The 14957-nt window shown below is 35.7% G+C and overlaps 1 protein-coding gene across 1 annotated transcript in view; it reads left to right on the forward strand.

Moving 5' to 3' along the window:
* The first annotated feature begins 12175 nt into the window (after window positions 1–12175).
* Window positions 12176–14957, forward strand: part of LOC149078594 (PDF receptor-like) — an 89735-nt gene continuing 86953 nt past the window's right edge. Inside the window, exon 1 of the mRNA XM_089240711.1 lies at window positions 12176–12672. Coding sequence (XP_089096837.1) covers window positions 12603–12672 — 70 coding nt within the window. The 5' untranslated portion in view covers window positions 12176–12602. The remainder of the gene's footprint in view (window positions 12673–14957) is intronic.

Genomic DNA, 14957 nt, shown 5'->3' on the forward strand with positions numbered 1-14957 from the left:
ATGATGCTTCTAATATTCCGCATTACCCGACACATAATCTTTGAAGAAATAGCTTTCGCTCTAACCGGAGAGAAAATCGCAAGCTACAAATCAGTACATCACAACAAAATGAAACATTTTCGATATGCATTTTGCTTAGTTTCAAATTAAAGGGCACACATTTCCAATAATTATTAAACACTTTTTTAAACTTGCCCGAGTAAATTTCAGTAAGTAGAAAAACAAATGTTCTATATCAGCCCTGGTGATGGTGATAACAAAGCGGCTTTGACTCTATAGCATCATGGGGTACTTTATCACTGTTCCATTTGGTTGTCGTACCTGAAAGCAGAGAAAACCCCGTAAAATTCTTATTTGATTATTCCGTAATAAAAACGAATGTACTATACAATACGTTTTATATAGATCCCTTGCAAAAATATTTTTGAAAAATAAATTTGAATCTTGTCACTGAAAGAAACTGATCGGGAACTGAAGGAAAATATTTTTCGTCCTACATTGGCCTTCAATATAGGAAGGAAATTGCAGAAAACTCCACAAGTGCATGGATTACTGCAAATACTACGGACGGATTACGACATCAAGCACAGAGATGTTTGTCGACGTGGATGGGGGGGGGGGGGGAGAGGAGGAACGCCGTCTAGCCTCTTGCATAGTCTTGCAGCCTGATAACAATAACTTACAGGGGAAAAAATAAGTTTGATTAAACTTGGAAAATTTTTTCGGAGAGAAGAAAAAAAAAAACCCGATAACACTATCCATTAAGTCCTGATAACTATAAACAATCTTTTCCCATGTTATGATATTGGTTCGTTTCATTCCTTGCAAAAGTGATAGCAATGCCCGAATGATAACATTATTCGTGATTGTAATGAGTGGCGTCTACTGTATTTAAACATCCTCAAGTTTCCGTGATATGGTGATTTTCCGTTTGTCTTCAACCTTTTTTTCCACCACCTAAAAAACCAGAGGACTTCAACCTTTTTCTAGTCGCGAGCACTGTGTGTATCCATTATCAAAACAAGAGCACCCTTTCTGCAAGTTCGACATACGAATACGTGAAATCAGGATGATGTCAATCTTCGAACGCAATTTGTATAAAATATTTAATTGGAACGTTGATCGAGAGTGCTCGTGAGCACGAAATCGGACACGAGCATCGAACACTGTGGGTGCTTCATGGGAACACCGTGGTGCTCGCGAGCAACGGGTCGAAGATGCCTGTTATAAGCCGTGAGATAATTGAAATTCAGATGAAGTGTGGCATCCATGCAAACCCAAATGATATGAATGGCGTTATCCATGTTGAATATTGTTTCTACATATATTCTGTGTATGGATTCGCGTCCGGAATTGCTCATTATAGTGATCTGTATATCAGAATAGTTGCATGATCAGAAATACATATCTTCCTATACAATCACTGTGAATCCCATTTGTATTGGAATTGATTGAGCGAAACGGTGATGGGTGTTGTGCGTTGGATTCTACAGTTTATCGCAGGGCCGCCCTTATCAGATGCAGGACCCGGTGGGAAAATTATTTCTAGGGCTCCTTAGCCCCGATTCTATATATTTTGTGGGTCCGGAGAGTGGGATACTCAAAGATTTATGCATTATCACAGGGGAATGCTGAAAAATACCCACTCAACAAAATACAGACAAAATTAAATAAAAATTAACTAAAAAAGTAATAAAAATTTCTCATCGATGACAATTTAGAACCGAAGAAAATTTTTAATTTATGAAAGAAATGATTTCAAAAATTAATAGAAATTAACCCTGGATGATCTGACAAAGTATGCAAATTTAGGATTGATGGATTGGAAAATGAAAAGCAATTGAACAGTTGGAAGATATGATTCCAGCACCGATGAAAATTAAGAATTAAACAAAGAAAAAAAAATCCTAGAATCGATGGAAATTCAGAATTAATGAAAGAAATAATTTTAGAATTGATAAAAAATTTTCCAGAAGCAAATCAGTTGAAGCTCACACACCTTGTTTACTACAAGGAGATGTATTTGATATACAGGGTGTTCGGTTAATGGACCAACAAATTCAGAGGGTTGTTATTAGACACCACGAGGGACAAAAATTGCAATGCAACATGCCGTCGCAAACCACGTTGAGAGAGTGAAAATCGCGAAAAACGCATGCAGGTTTCGACGTCACGCTGGAACGACGAAAAGTTCAATAATAACTACAAAAAGATTTATTTGATTAATTATTACAAGAGTTGTTGGAAGTGGCGGCCGATGACGTCATTGCGCAGTCTACAACGACGTATAAACGATTCCCGGACGCGCTCGAAGATACCAGATATTCTTTTGATGTCTGCCGCAGCGACGAAAATTCGGGCTATGAGATCCTCCGGTGTGCCCACAGATGTGTCCGTAAATCAGATGCATATCAGCGTATTCCTCGTTCGTGTAGTCAGCCATCACGACACTCATTGAAACAGACAACTAACTGCTACACGCGCTTACTACCGCAATAGCGCTAATTTACGTCGTCCGAAGCGCGTGATCCTACCCAGCGCATGGATTTCGCGACGCTGCTTACGTCAGATTATGGCGAGCGAACCCACGAACGCATTCAGCCATCAACTGACATACACCTTTCGTCTCCTCTGTCGTCAGAGCCTGTATGCGTTTTTCGTGATTTCCACCCTCTCAACGTGGTTTGCGACATCATATTCCATTGAAATTTTTGTTCCTTTGGATGCCTACTAACAACCCTTTGAGTCTGTCGGTCCATCAACAGAACACACATATTTTTCACTTATATTACAGTGAACTACTCTTGTTAGTAAAATTAAGTCAGCTCTGCCCTCTCCCCACCTCCTAACGCATATTCGGATCAGTAACGTACGCGAAGGGGCGGGGGCAAACCCTCTTTGCCCCCCCCCCCCTCCCAACGAATAAATTTTTTTCATACGAAAAATATTTTGAAAAACATGAAAATTTCGGAAGAAAATACCTTTATTTGTTATTTTAATCAATTTCTGTTAATTTCGATGCTGCTTGCAGGATAAGAACTCAAAATTTCTCTTTAAGAAATTCATGGCGATCCACCCTCTAAGCCACATATTCTAAACCCAAGAACGGCGAGCCAAATATGGCTCTCGGGGTTATCTGATTTGGCCCACCATCTCAAACCTAATTTTGTAAAAATGAACTAAACGGCACATTTACAGATAGCTCAAGTGGCCAGTGGCATGTTTTCAGATCATTGAAGTAGGCCCGTGGCACATTCACAGATCACTTGAGTGACCCGCGGCACAGTTTTAGAACACTTAAGTGGTCCGTGGAATATTTAGAGATCCCCTTATGTAATATGTGGCAAAGTTTTGAAGCAAAGTAGAAGCGGCCTGCGGTCCAGTTCTACATCATTCAAGTTCCCAGCGGCACATTCCTAGAGTATTTAAGCGATCCGCGATATAATTACGCATCATTTGAGTGACGTGCGGCCCTGTTCTATTGCAATTAAGCGGCCCGCAAAACACATTTCTAGAATACTTGCTCTGCCTGGACACATTTCGAGAGCAATTGAAGAATCAGTGGAAAATTTAGAGATCACTAAAGTGGATACATAGAGGACTTGAGTTATCCCTCAGTTATGCGTCGGTGCATTGCAATAGGGCAAAAAAAAAGACGCATAAGTGACAGAGACGTACAAAGTGAATAGCATTATTATCCTATATCTGCCAGTAGTGCAGAAACCCCATCTTATAACTGAGAGAAGCATATAAGAGTGAGAGATCACCGTATAAATTATATCTAGCTTAACAAGTGATCTAGTACCGTTTGGACATTCGCAGAGTCCGCAATAATAGTGCTCAAATAGAGTTTCAGTAACGCGGTAACGCGCACATAAAATTGAGGAGAAGAGAGAGAGAGAGAGAGAGAGATTGCCCGTAAGACGTAAGAGAGACGTAAGAGATTGACGTAACTTTTTTTTAAAGTTTAATAAGTAATCATGTTCGGTAATGTCATGCAATCGGTTCTCTAACTATAAGCAGTTAAGTGATGTGGTTTTTTCGGCCCGAAATATACAGGAGAAACCTCGAGACACCCAGGCTTTGTAGCAAGAAGTAACGTAAGCACTTCGGCATTCGAGAAAGGGAGGGGGCTGGACAACTCCGCCAGGCCAGAATTTATTGATATGTCAAAGATTACGTATAGTGCATCGCAGTTGAAATTATGTAAATCGGACAATCAAATGAATCAAGTGAAAACCAAAGTGTGTTCGGGCACAAATAACAAACAATCACACAGAGAAAGTTGTATAAAATCATATCGCAAAAAGCCCAATCAAAAGTTTGATCAATCGACGGTTGTATGAAAAAGGGAGGAGCACCCTCATTCTGTTCGGACAATTCAGTCCAGCTAGTCCAATTCACTCTTGAGCACTGTCGAAGACCTTGAAAATTCATCCGAAATATACTGAGAAATAGGATTTTCTGAATGTTATGTAGAAACGAATCAGTGGAAAGAAAAGTGGTTTGTCTCCTCCGGGAATCGAATGCCCCCTGCATATCGGACAAGTGCTCTTGGGCAGTGGTTCTCAGTATTTGGAAGCCCGCGGGCCGGTTGATTGTTTTTTTCGAGTGGAAGGCCCCCGTCATAAATACGACTAAAGGAAAAATAAATGGGGGAAAAATCAAACGATGTGTGTGAATCACTCAAAGCCCGGTTTGACTGACGCCAGGGTCCGGTACCAGGCCGTGGCCCGGCGGTTGAGAAACACTGCTCTAGAGGACCCGGGTTCAATTTCCAGAGAGGAGACAAATCATTTTTCTTTCCACACATTGGTTCCGGCATAACATCCAGAAAATCCTATTTATCAGTATAAGCAGCTATTTTTGGATACATTTATCCCGGACACACTGTACATTGAAATTAACCGGAACTTGAAAGACCCCATTAGATTATAATCACTCATTTTCATATAACTCTAAAATAGAAAATATTCACAAAAAAAAGGCTAAAGAGAGCGGTTTCTCTTTCATCTATTCCGTAAATAAAGTCTGTAATAAAAGTGACAGATCCTGGATAAAAAATAAATAAACATTCAAAGCGTAACACCGGAAGAACACTTGAAGCTGTAAAAAAACAAACAAACGCGCGTTATCAGGTTCTGCACCGATATTACCGTGGTTGGCACATGTATAAATTATTTTGAATTCTTTTGTCAGACATCAAAGTGTAAAACAAGATGATAAGACATTTTTTTTCTCCCCTTCACAGACGTATATTTTCTAGTAAAAAAAAGTAAATATTTGATGATCCACATCACGACTCGGCAATCTCTCATTCATTCGCGGGAAATATTCTCATGTACGTATAAGACGGCCTAGTCTAACAAAAAACTTCAAACGCAAACCGCGCCCAAGTATTTTTCACATGGAGGGATGAAAATCAATCAATCATTTCGGGAATATCCGTGTTCCATATCGGACCCATTTGGAGCAAACTAAAGATTATGTTCCATCAAGTGATGCTGAAATTCCGAAAATGATAAATAATATTATAAGTGCATTATTTTTTCGAGGCCGGTATGACGCAAGTTGATGTATTTGGTTGCTGTTCCGGGAATCGTAGATGTCCCACCGGCGTATCCTTATAATTGAATCGGCGTCCATTGATCTAAATAAGTACATCGATAGCTGTGCAAACTTTACCTAAGCGAAATCAAACTTGTTTTATGACATGATGTCACTCTCCACTTGTTAATGCAAGATATACAGAAAACTGGATGTTGTGAAGATATATTTTTTTTTTGAGATGTAGATTTTTCAGGAAGAAAAAAAAACCCGGGTCCCTTGTTTGGCGGACGAGTGCTCTCACTACTAAGCTACAGAGGAGATAGAGATTTCCCTTAATTGAAGCACATATATGCCGAACGGGACCATGCAATGAACAGTCGAAAAAAAAATATCTACACAACATCCAGTTTTATGTATATCTCGCATTAACAAGTGGAAACCGATATCATGTCATATATATATAACCATCTGGTGTGTTGTCGTCCATGAGCTATTAGCTGATCGTCCATTGCACGGTCCCGGTCGGCATATATACGCTCCAATGAAGGAAAACCGGTATCTCCTCTGTAGCTTAGTGGTGAGAGCACTCATCCGGCAAACGATGGACCCGGCTTCGACTCCCGGTAGAGGCAGAGATGAGTTTTTCCCCTTCCTTAAAAAATCAACATCTAAAAAAAATAAATATTTTCACAACATCCAGTTTTCTGTATATCTTGTAAACTTGTTTTGATCATGAAATTTGTGAAAATTGTATTCGGAATTATCGAAGCAGAGACTCCAGATTTAATTTACGTAAATTTTTGTATTTTTATCTGAAATTCTAGAAGCATATTTTTAATAAAAAGAGGGTAAAAGAAGACAAAATGTTGATTCAGAATTTTTTTAAAGAAATCTTTTGATTAATGAATTCGTTGGAAAAATATTTGATTAAAATTTTGTGTTAATTCCATCTCAAAACGATAAATTGATTAATTTTATGGACATTGCTACAAATGTTTTTGATAATTTATTTATACTCACTTTTTTGATTGTGACGAAGAGTATTAATTGTATGCGAGAAGAACATTTTCTGATTTGATAAAAAATGCCAAAAATGTGTTTTTTGGATGAGAAATTGCAATTATGGCTCACGTTTTAAAAATGAACGATATCCGTGTGCGTTAATTAGAACCCACACATGTATCATCAGAATTCATTAGTGAAATTTTTCAATTACTTGATAAGACGAGTTACAATCCCTTAAAAAAATTAGACGAGAAACTTGAGATGATAGAAATAAACATTAATTAAAAACCAGTGAATTAACAAAATGAAATTGAAATTGATGTAATATAATCGTTTGATCTATGAAAACAACATGTTAAAATTAAACAGATATAGTTTCGATTGAATTCAAAATAACGACGAGAAACAAAAGTATGAAGTTGGGGAAAAAATTACTTAATATATTGAGTTTTTCTGGGGAAAAAAAGTATGATATGTAAACGAAACGGAGTGCAGAAAATTTTTTGTGGTTGGTAACATGCACGAAGAGAGTATTCTAGTAGTAATTGATTCAGAATGGTTTTCGTGGTGGGATTTTTCAAAATATGACTGATTGTAAAGAAATTAAGAATAATCAGAATGTCGAACTATGTTCAAAGGTATTAAAACAAAAATGGGAGAAGGAGATTGTGAAAAAGTTCAAGTTCAGAAAACTTGATATACTTAAGATATACTTGATGTATACTTAAGGTCCGAACCACTCAGAATGGTTCACGTTTTAAAAATGAATGATAGCTGTGTGAGTAATTAGAACACACACACATATATTAGAGTATGAAAATGAACGAGGAAATCTATTCTGAAATGAATAAACATTGAATGGTCAAAACCATTTAGAACAATCTTGTGATAGAAAGAACCATTAGAAGTGCAAGTTATCCGACTTTTTCTTGTCACTTTTCTATAAAATAGTACTGTAGTGAGCTTTAACAACATTTTTTGATGGAAAGTGTTAAAATGGTGAAAAAAAATAATAAATTTTGGACAACCTATGTGTAATTTTCTATGAAAAGTCATTTTTATGTATGTCAAATTTCAAGCGAAAATTCCTTCAACATTCCAAACACGATTTAAAAAACTCTATAAATGGAATGCTTTGTTATTTTCACTGTATATTCAGCCTGTAATAGTGTAGGTTGTAAATCAAAATTTAAAGGATTGTAATATGGTATGCGCTTAAGTTGCACTCAAATCTGTTAATGTAGGTGTGAATTTTTTGAAATTTCATTCTACATGTCGTGCATAAAAGAAAACTGTGATTAGACAAATGCATATTACAGACCTAAGATTTTGGTTCATAACCTTAACAATATATAGCAAATTCTCATATTAAAATTTCGTAATGATACAATGAACAGATTTTTATAAATCATCTATAAAATTCAGGTAAAATGTCAAAAACAGCATTCTTCTTAAACCGTTTAAAGTTTTATTCACTGTAAACTTGTATGTAAAAATGCAACACTAAAGTGAACGTAACTTTTGTTCTGAGAAAACAAAACAAGGCATGTTTTGTAATCACAAAAAGAACAGAGAATATATTAATTTAAAAATAATTTATATTAATGACAATCATGAGCATTTGAAAAAACATTTATTTAATTAAATATAAAAAATTAATGAAATACACACACATGAATAATTTCTCAAGTATTTCCTCAAAAACCTCGTCATTTTTTTAATTAGATACGCTACAAAGTTAATTAGATACGTATTTAAAAAAATAATTGAAATAATAATAATAATTTATTCGATTAGACCAGAGTTCCAGAATTTCTAGAGATACACATTGCAAGTAAGTAATCAAGTAATAAGTAATAAGTTTCAAGGTAACATCATATGGGGGAAAAAAGCAAGAAAAAAAATTACATAGGTGAATACGAGGAGAAAAATTAATAATTAAACCAAGTGTTACAAAGGGCGTGGAAAGAGAGAGGGGAATGTATTTTGTACTATTTGTACAATAAAGACTGACTGCAAGACAATTTAAAAAAAAGTTACGTGCAATAATATGGCAGATATGTATTTAAAAAAAACACATACAAGGTATGATACAGTGCATAGGAAACAGGGCGTATGGCATTTTACTGACGAACCGATGATCCTAGAGGCATACTTCCAATTAGAAAAAGTATCCAAATAACGTGTAGTACTCATATATGTCATGGAATGAGTAGTTATTAAAATAAAGAACTTTATATACCATCCCCGTGAGCCCAAAAACCCGATTATAAAGTTGTTGCCCTGTCTCTCCTGATGCCAACAAAATAAAATTCCACGTTTCTAAGTGTGATATTCACAGAGATATTCGAATTCGAAAGACGGAGGAAAGTTTGGAGAAAAAATAAAACAGCATTAAATGCGGATGAGAAACGGTTTATCCGTATTTAATGCTGTTTTCCCCCCCAATTTCGCTCCGTTTTTCAAATTCGAATATCTCGCTGAATATTGCACTTGCAAGCGTGACATTTTTTTGTTGGCATCAAGAGAGACAGAGCAACAAATTTTTAATTGGGTTTTTGGGCACACTGGGACGAAGTAAAAAGTTAAAGTTTTTATTTCGATAACTATACAAAACCACTTGCAACATAAATGAAATCCAAACAACACGCTATTTGGATACCTTTCTAATTGGAAGTGTGCCTCTAGGATAAACGGATTGAAAGTAAAATACCATAGGCTCTGTTACTTATGCACCCAGTATATCAGCATTTAGAAAAGTCAGAAGTATTCAAATTATTTATAAAAAAATAAATAAATAAAAAATAATAATGAAATAAGTAAATAAAAATGTATATATATATATATATACACACACATTGAAACCTCTTGATCTTTTTCTCATAACCTGAGAATATTAGAGAGAGCAAGCTATCTATATCTATACATAGTATATATCTAGACTATATACCTATCTATCTATCTATCTATATATATATATATATATATATAGATATAGATATCTTGCTCTCTCTCTCTCTAATATCCTGAGGTTATAAGAAAAAGATCAAGGCGTTGGTTTCAATGTTGTCATCGCGTTAAGAAGATCTAAAAATATGATGATCTTATGTGGTTCAGTTTCCATCATATCCGCCGCTTCTGAAATCGAAATATATTTACATTGAGAAATGACAATCTCTTTCCCCCGTAAGGATTCACAAGAGCAAAAAAAAAAAAAAAAAACCATGTAAAAAAATCGGATACTACTTTGTTTCCCGAGGATGACGTCACACTCTTCGCTATCCATACAAAGGTTTTTCACAGCTGGCTGATGCGAATACATGTTTTGGAAAGAGAGAAATTCAACTGCCCCTGCGGGGAGAATCGAACCTACGCCCTTTCACTTTCTGGGTGAACATCATAGCCCACTAGACTACAGAGAGGCAACGCGTATCTAAATCTCCTTGGAGCTCGTGTGCACTGAATCACCACCATTCGTCATCTTGTGGCATTGTCAGCAGTTGGGAGCTTTGGCCTGAGTTAGGCCCGACCGTCCATGTACGGTCCCGTTCAGTGCGCACGAGCTCCAAGGAAAGACTGAGATATTCGTTGACTCTGTAGTCTAGTGGTCTAGGACGTTGGTTCGATTCCCCGCAGAGATAGTTGAATTTTCTCTCTTTCCAAAATATATCTTCGCATCAGCCAGCTGTTAAAAAACTTTGTACTACTTTGCTTACAACAAAAAATACAGGAATCTCTGAAACCATCAAAGTTACGGATCAAATTACAGTCTTGCGTGCAGCCGCTATGGTGGTCGAGTGGTCATAGTGACGGACTACGGGTTCGAGCCCCACCGTCGCCATAGTGGTGGTCGGCTGAAGTTGGTTTTCTGTGGTTCCCAACTTCAAGGTGCGAATGCGAGCCGATCTCCCCGTTAAAAAGTATCGCCACTGAGAGCAACAGACCTACAAAGAGCACAAATGTAATTCAAGCATAACACATCACTCACTTCCCTTCTGAAATATAGATGGCAGCACTGAAAAATCAAACACAACACTACATACGCACTCGGACTGTTAGGTACACACACAGTTACACCTCCGGCACAACTCACTAGGTAGTACATCACCCATAAATGGTGATAGACCTGAGGGTACTCGGTTTGAAAGAAAGTGACGTCAGAAAAAGAAAAGAAAAGTCTTGCGTGCAAAAAATTCTCTAATGTAGGGAAAACTGTATTCTGAATTCAAGTAAAAAAGTCTGGAAAAAAGTTATATCCAGATATTTTTAAAATATGGGTTGAATTTACTGTTTCTTATTTTAAGGTAAAAATAAATAATAAATATTCAAAATGTATTTAAATAATAAATGACAAAAAAATTCTAATGATTTTTTCAATACGTAGGCAGATTATTATTAAAGTTCGTAATTAATTCGAACGAATTTAAGTTCGATTCTTCAATAATCAACGACATTTTTCAAATTTTTGATAAACCGACATTCTGATCGTGCTACGTCAGTGCTCGTGCTTGTGTATGTGTATACAGGGGGATACATCAACCTGTGTCTGACAACCGATGGAAATTGAATGTGTCTAGGGCTTCCTATCATCAAAATCTGCAACACGATTCCGTCAAACCTGATAATATAAATTTTATACGGCTGTTTGTAAGCATGAAAAAAGGAATGATTCTACGGCCAATTTTTAGGATGTTTTAATGAGACCATGGTAGAGAGAGATTTATGAAATAAAAAAATATAGTTAAATTTTCCACCACAAAAAACATGTGTTTTTTTTTTTATTGAATTTTCCTTTTTCCGATGGACGATATAGCGTATATATATCAAGTTTCAATGGAATAGGTCCTCCAGAACGTGTGCTACATAGATCGGAGTAGTGCCAGTATAATGAAACCACTCAGACCTATATAGCGCCCGTTCTGGGAGACGTATTCCATTGAAGCTTGGTATATAAGCTGTATGGACCATGGGGAAAAATGTAATAAAAAAAATGCCCCAATTTTTCATCTGGTGCTAGAAAGTTGAACTTTTTTTCCCCATAAATCTCTCTCCCGTAGTCTCATTAAGATATCCTAAAAATTTGGCTGTATTCGGATAAGCGGTTTTTCAGGAAAAACTACTCACAGAGTACGGGAACTTTAATCATAATCACCTTTCATATATTCTATTCAAGCCTGTTAATAAAAATTTTCAAAAATAAATTTACAGTACATCCATCAAGTATTGTGTGTTTTCGTTTATTATACGAAATTAAAATTTGAAATGAGGTGCTTCTCTAAATACCGATGCTTTACACACAATAAAAAATATTCTATTTTTGGAATTTCTGAGAAATTTCTTAAAAGACAATATTTTGTTCATAAAAAAATTGGATTTGAGAGATTTATTAATAAAAGGTTTGTCATCATTCGGTCCTCAAATATATTACTAATAAAACTAATTAGATATTACGCACGCAAAATCAAAAACCCACGCAAGTTGGTTATAAAGTAGCCAACATTACTCCAACAAGTGAAAACTTGGCGCTTGATTTGGCGCTGTTTTCTATTTCTGTTCAAGTTCGGAGTTTCGTAAGTTAGAGAGCAGCATCGCTTTTAAAGATGCCGAAAACACTAAAGTTGTTGGCATATTGATTTCTCCCGCTAACACAAACTCTCGATACTAAACCATTCCTGGAGGAAAAGGATCACCGTCAACATGTTCCGAAGTGTTTTCGAGCTCATTTAGGAAAACGACAAAAATACTTGATAAGAATGGAAATTTCACTTTTTATGAAAATAATCAATTAATTAATTACGCTGAAAAATCAAAGATATATGAAATATTTTTAATTATGGGGAGTTTCTTTTGAACAGTCCGATGAAAACAAAAGTTTCTTTGATGTTATCGACTATGAAAACTTATGAAATAAGTAGAAACGAATAAGAGAAATGAAATATCATTCGTGAATTCAATTAATCGATATCTTCATCTCTTTAACTGTTCTGCTAATCATCTGATCAAACTACTAACTCGGTCAAGATTGAATCTAGTTTCTAGGTGGCATTATGGGGACGACCGATTTGGTAAGATCACTGGACGAATGCAATAACATGTATGAAAACTATGACATTCCAGGTAAGTGAAGATTCAGTCTGTTCATTTCTATTTCGAATAACATTAGAATGATGAACTGAAGATTTATATTGATAACATTGAAGATTTCGATTGATATGTATCTCCCTCTCTCTCTCTCTCTCTCTCTCTCAATATGATCGATATGTACCCAACAAAGTTATGATAAAAGAGAAAAATAATTCTCATAAATTTTATCACCTCCAAACTCCGAGATATTTTTTAAAAATTTAGAACATGTTTATAATACAAATTTTTCTAATAATTTTTTTAACCTTTTTATATAAATATTTGTGATTTTGCAGCTTATATACCCGTAGCAGATCCTGTTTCTCACATGATCAAACAGGGTACGTATCCAAAGACCACAAATTTTCAGGCCCAGAAATTGGCTACTGACTTTTGTATTTTATGCACAGCCCACGTGTCCCTTTCCCCTGCCTACGCCTCTGCGGCAAAGAATATTACATATAAGGGACCACCAAAAAATTCATATTTGTCTTGGGCTCGAACTCACCCACTCGATCATGACTAGTAGGTGTTCTAGATCGAAAATTATTAAAATTATGTTATATAAAGAAGTATTAAAATTGATCTGAAGTTATATGGACAGATGAGACCTTGAAGAAGGCCTGTGGGCAAACAATAAATTTCTAGGGCCCCACTTTGCTTTTTTGAGAATTTATTACAAAGTATTGTTATGTTAAAATTATGCATAAATTATTCCCAGAAAATAGGTTCTGCAATACGCTGTGGCACTTGCTTATTTTATTATCCCCGTCACAGTCTCTTCAATTTTATGAACGTCATTCAGGAATTCAAAAAGATGGGAAAGTAAATATATTCAATAATTTTGGACCCCTCTTGCTCATGAGAGAAAAGGGGAACTGGCCTCCACGACTAGGGTCATAGATGTTTAGTCAGTGTGTATCATGTTGTTGGAATTTAGCCGTCTCCAAATTTTGAGGGCCCTGGTAAAGTAGCTTAACTTCTCATACGGAAATTTAGCCCAAATTATTTGATCGTATACTACGTTTATTCTCTTACTGAATTTTATCATAGTTTTATAATATCCTGTAAAATAAGAGAAACAAATCCACAACATGAAAAAGCTTAAGAAATATAAAACCGATAGAAACAAACGCAACAAGTCACCGCATGCCAAGAAACTCGGATAATACACAAAACAAATCTTGGTCATACGCGTTCACGTAACTTTTTTGCGATTTTGCAGCTCAAATACCAGGTGTCGCATAGAAAACTATATATTTTAAAACTGTGAAAGTATTAAAATTGGTCCGAAGTTATATGAACTAATTAAATTTCTTACTTGAGAGCAGAGCCCTGAAAAAAAAAAGACGCCACAACCAGTTCGTTTCCAAAAAGGCTTAGGCCCCAACTTGGCCTTATTTGAGAAATAACAAAGTAATTATGTGTATATAAATACTTTCTACTCAAAAAATAGATTCTTAAATATTCTGTGATATTTACAATCCATCGCAGTATTAATTTCACGAACAACATTCAAGCATTCAACAAAATGGGAAATTAATCATGTTGAATAATTATTTGGCCCCATTCGCTCGTGGGGAAGAAATCCCTGCTACCACAACCAGTGTCAAAGATATTAGTTGGTCAGTGAACATTACGTTTGTCGAATATTGGAATTTTTCACGAAAAAATTAGTCCCAAATAATGGTCGTATATTACATCGCTTTTCTGGTTTTTATAATATTTTTATATCTCGTAAAATAGGAGAAACGAATCAAAAACATGAAATAGCTTGAAAAATAAAAATCGATAGAAACAAACGCAACAGGTCAACTCATGCAAAGAAACTCGTATAATGCACACAATAAACTACTCGTTCATACATTTTTACATAGCTTTTGTTTTTTGTCATTTTGCTACCTATATATACACCAGGAGTTGTTTAAAAAAGTAAAGTATTAAGCCTAATTCGAAGTTATATGAGCGAATTAAATTTCTTACTTGAGAGGAGAGCTCGGGGAAAAAAATGGAAACCAGGGCAAGAGTTTCTCACAAATTTAGGCCCTTGGTAAACTTAAATGTTTGGGACCAAACCTTATTTCAGCAATTGTAATCAAGTAATTATGCATAAATACTTTCACAGAATAGTTTCTGAAATCATGCAATCACACGTTTCCTTACTTTGCAACCCGTCACAGTTTCCAATTTTACGAACATCATCCAAGAACTAACTCAGCATGATAGAAAATCACCCCTCTATGGACCAGTGTATACTTAAATATGCATGGTAAATGCAG

This window comes from Pholcus phalangioides, unplaced genomic scaffold (assembly GCF_987345545.1).
Source record: "Pholcus phalangioides strain wild (caught in Gottingen) unplaced genomic scaffold, Ppha-v1.0 ptg000013l_1, whole genome shotgun sequence".
In the NCBI taxonomy this organism is placed as follows: Eukaryota; Metazoa; Arthropoda; class Arachnida; order Araneae; family Pholcidae; genus Pholcus; species Pholcus phalangioides.